Consider the following 4,710-nt stretch of genomic DNA (forward strand, 5'->3'; position numbering starts at 1 on the left):
CACACACACACACACACACACACACACACACACACACACACACACACACACAGCTGTTTGAATCCAGCTGACTCACAGTTTGTCAGGTGCAGGTGTGTTTCTGTCTGAACCACAAAGACCTCCTCCTCACCTCCTCCTCCCTCTCCTCGTCTCCCTCAGACCCCTCGCTCTGCTCCTCCCCTCCCCCCTCCTCCTCCTCCTCCTCCTCTTCCTCGGGGAACTCCACGTCCGACTCTCCGGGGGCGATGGGCACGCTGATGGTCAGGTTGGGGTTGGTCATGTAGCTGTCGTCCTCCGGCACCACGTACTTCTCCACGTGACGGCCTGAGAGGAGACGGTTTGAGAAACTCAAACTGTAGTTTGTGTCTGTGTGTGTGTCTGTGTGTGTGTGTGTCTGTGTGTGTGTAGGTGTGTTACCGATGACGGCTCCGTTGGCCTCGGTGTGTATGGAACTCAGACGTTTCAGCTTCATCATGGCTTTGGCTTCTTTGCGTTTCTGGCGCCGGCGCTTCAGGTTGCCGTTGAAGAAGTCCACCACCTGAGACAGAAACATGAAGCACACATGTTCATGTGTGTGAAGGTTCCAGCAGCAGGTCCTCAGGTGGACCGGGACAGACCTGTCGGCGGCACCAGGCCAGTCCTCTGGTGATCCGGTGGATGGCGATGTGCAGGTTGTTCATCTCTCCGTCGTCGTCTGGAGCRGACAGGTTGTCGGAGCTGAAACTGCTGAGGAGCAGAGCCAGGAAGAGGTTCAACAGCTGGAGACAGGAGGACACAAACACAGGACAGGGTTCAGGTTCAGACAGGAAGACAGTTATCTGTTAATGTTCTTCTTTAGTCTGATCCCTTCAGCTGTCTCCATCTACCCCAGCATGTCTCTGTTCACAGGTCGGTCTATGTTCCTACCCTCATCTATGGTCTGAACTCTGAGCAGAGACTGAAGGAACCACAGTCCGAAGAGGTTTCTCTGCTGGGTAGCTGGACTGTGAGGTTCAGTTCTCCAGGACAGACTCAGAGTAAAGCTGCTGCTGCTCCACATCCAGAGGAACCAGCTGAGGAGCTTCATCTGGTCAGGATGACCACTGTGTTCTGGACATGTCCCACTGGGAGGAGACCCAGGACATGCTGCAGAGACTACGTCTCTCAGCTGGTCTGGAAACACCTGGAGTCCTCCCAGAAGAGCTGGAAGAGGTGGCTGGACCTCCCTGATCAATCAATGAATGAATCAATCAATCAATCAATCAATCAATCAATCAGTCAATCAATCAATCAGTCAATCAATCAGTCAATCAGTCAATCAATCAATCAGTAAATCAAGTTTAATCAAGATGCAGCACTCCAGACCTGAGGATGGATGGATGGATGAATGATGGATGGATGGATGGATGGATGGATGATGGATGGATGGATGGATGGATGGATGATGGATGGATGGATGAATGATGGATGGATGGATGGATGAATGTATAGATGATGGATGGATGGATGGATGAATGTATAGATGATGGATGGATGGTGATGGATGGATGGATGGTTGGATGGATGGATGGATGAATGGATGGATGGATGATGGATGGATGGATGAATGATGGATGGATGGATGGATGAATGTATAGATGATGGATGGATGGATGGATGAATGTATAGATGATGGATGGATGATGATGGATGGATGGATGGTTGGATGGATGGATGGATGAATGGATGGATGGATGATGGATGGATGGATGAATGATGGATGGATGATTGATGGATGAATGGATGGTTGGATGAATGTATAGATGATGGATGGATGATGATGGATGGATGGATGGTTGGATGGATGGATGGATGAATGGATGGATGGATGATGGATGGATGGATGAATGATGGATGGATGATTGATGGATGAATGGATGGTTGGATGAATGTATAGATGATGGATGGATGATGATGGATGGATAGATGGTTGGATGGATGGATGGATGAATGGATGGATGGATGATGGATGGATGATGGATGGATGGATGAATGTATGGATGGATGATGGATAGATGGATGATGGATGGTTGGATGAATGTATGGATGGATGGATGATGGATGGATGGATGATGGATGGTTGGATGATGGATGGTTGGATGAATGTATGGATGGATGATGGATGGATGGATGATGGATGGATGAATTTGTTAATATGTAAAGTGTGACAGGACAGTGTTTCAGTGAGTCTGTATGTGTGTTGTGAGTGTGTATTGATCCCAGCTGGTGTGTGTTTGTGTGTTGTTGTTGGTGTGTGTTTGTGTGTTGTTGTTGGTGTGTGTTTGTGTGTTGTTGTTGTTGTTGTTTGTGTAACTGATCAGTCTGTCTGTCACAGGCCTGTTCTGATTGGATGTGAGCCACAAATCAAACAGCAACAGATCGATGGTGTTGACTGGTCACCACAGCTCATACAACCTCTCTGTCAGGTCYTGGATTTCTGACAGAAGCTTCATCTGGTCCTTTTACACAGAAATGTTCCAGTTTGGCCACTGGGGGCAGCAGAAACAACATGAAATCATCTAACCTGCATCTTTTCATCAGGTAGGATCATTAAGCCTCAGKTCCTGCTGGACTTTAGAGAAGAAAGCTGATGAATGTTGGAGTTMCTGACAGAAGCTGTGTCAGCACATTTATACAGAAATCATTTTTTAAAATAAATTATGATTAAATATGTTGGGATTGACCTGCAGGAATCAGCTCAACACATTCAACCCAAACAGATCAGTAAAACAACGAATCTGTTTCTGATTCCACAAACTGTAAATATCTTTTTAAATGTCTAGTTTAGGTTTGTGTCCACTCAGGTGAATCAGTGTTCATTAGACTGTTCAGACTCTGCTAATCTAACTCTTATTAGTTCAAGAGTCTAATTMAACAGAAGTGTTTCAGTGTCCAGCTGAATCTGAACAGGTCCTAAACCCTTCACACAGCTTCACATCAGCTAAACATCAGAGTTTCTGCAGGTTGGTGACAGGTTAATGCCTCTCAGAAACACTTTCTCTGACCGACAGGAAGCTTCGACTCCAGGATGTGTTATTAAAAACCAGATCAGAGGACGGAGAGTCTTTTACTGACTTTATTTATTTGCTCTTTGCTGCCTTGTGTTTGTCTCAGATTGAAAATAACATCACAGAAGTTTTGTGCAGGTGTGCAGTGATGATCCCGCCCACCTGGAGGCGGGGCTTTTAACAACAAAGACTCTGTGGACCTGAGTGGAGTTAAAGTGCCTGTGACATATCCTTCGAATACAAAAAGTCAAGAATTTTGGTTTAATACACACAATTTTACCTATTTTGTCTGGTAAACGACAGATTTTCTTGATGTGGCTCAGCTAAAATGAAACAGGAAGTGACATCACAGAGAAACTCTGGTCTTTGTTTACTGAAACAACAATATTTGAACTCTGACACGTCTTCATCTCTCACTGATAGAGACTCAAAARAACCTGAAAACATTAAACTCTTCTCTACAGTCTGTGTTATCAGACAGCACTCTGTTCACAGTCAAACATTCCCCTTTGACATCACTTCCTGTTACTTCACATGTAAATATCTCAACGTCTTTTCATCTCAGCTGTGTGAATTTTGTTTTTCAACATGTTATCATTGTTATCTTTCAAAAATTAATTCATATTTATTACAAAGATTTGATGTTAKAGGCACTTTAAAGGGGGGTGGTGAGACAGGTTTATACAGACTGGACTCTAAATCTGTCATTTTTTAACAAAAACACATTTTCTATATGAAAGAAGCAGCAGAAGAAGGTTTCTAAATATTCATGTCCCTGTGGACCGGACCTTAACCGAGGACCACCTGATCCTCCTGATTCTCCTCGTTAAGAGGATCACACCAGTCAGCTGAGGGCTGTTAGCCAACTGTTCACACGATCAGTGAGACCGAACGGTTGAAGAGCAGCTGAGAGAAGAGCTGGCTGAAACACTCAGCTCCATCTTTAACTCAACATCCAGCTTCTAAAGAACTTTATTAACTCTGTTCTCCAGCAGCTTCTCACGGCTCACAGCAGAACCCACAGAGTGATGCTCATTTACACCTTACTGACTGTTTTTACATCGTGTTTATAAATGTGTGACGGTCCATCCAGGGAGCAAAGCACACAAGTTCAGCTCAGATAGTCCAGGAGAGACCAGGAAGCAGCTGCTGTCCTGGAAACAGCCGAGCTGCATTCTGCTGAGAGTCCACAGAGATGGAAGTGTGTGTGTGTCTGTGTGTGTGTGTCTGTGTGTGTGTGTGGTGATGAACGAGCTGCAACACGATCTGCTTCTGGTGCTTCTCCTCATCACAACAAACCCCTGTGAGCAAAGCCCCCTGGGAAAAAGGCTTGTGAGAGATGAAGAGGCGGTAATCCAGTAGAGAGGTGAGTCAGGAAGAGACAGCACACCAAAAACAACAAACTATCTGCTGACCTCATTGTCTGAGCAGAAGATTCACCATGAAAACTAAAATCCTCTTTACAAAGTCAGATCGTACAGATTATTATGAAGATCTGATCAGGAAACCACAGGAGATCAGTAKTACTAACAATGAGTAAAATATTACCATCAGATTTACTGTGAAACTGAAGCTCCAGGGGTCTCATTTATAAAGGATTGCGTGGAAACCAGACTAAAAGTGAACGTACGGCCAAAAGGCAGAAATGGGGTACGCCAAAAAAAATTCAGATTTATAAAACCGT

The 4,710-nt window shown here is 45.0% G+C and overlaps 1 protein-coding gene across 1 annotated transcript in view; it reads right to left on the reverse strand.

The window, feature by feature from the left end:
• LOC106527684 (sodium channel protein type 4 subunit alpha) overlaps positions 1–4,710 on the reverse strand; it is a gene marked incomplete at its 5' end in the record, with an annotated part of 142,279 nt that overhangs the window by 46,721 nt on the left and 90,848 nt on the right. Inside the window, 3 exon segments of the mRNA XM_014022657.1 lie at positions 131–324; positions 418–538; positions 618–758. Coding sequence (XP_013878111.1) covers positions 131–324; positions 418–538; positions 618–758 — 456 coding nt within the window.

This window comes from Austrofundulus limnaeus, unplaced genomic scaffold (genome assembly GCF_001266775.1).
Source record: "Austrofundulus limnaeus strain Quisiro unplaced genomic scaffold, Austrofundulus_limnaeus-1.0 Scaffold337, whole genome shotgun sequence".
NCBI classification, from domain to species: Eukaryota; Metazoa; Chordata; class Actinopteri; order Cyprinodontiformes; family Rivulidae; genus Austrofundulus; species Austrofundulus limnaeus.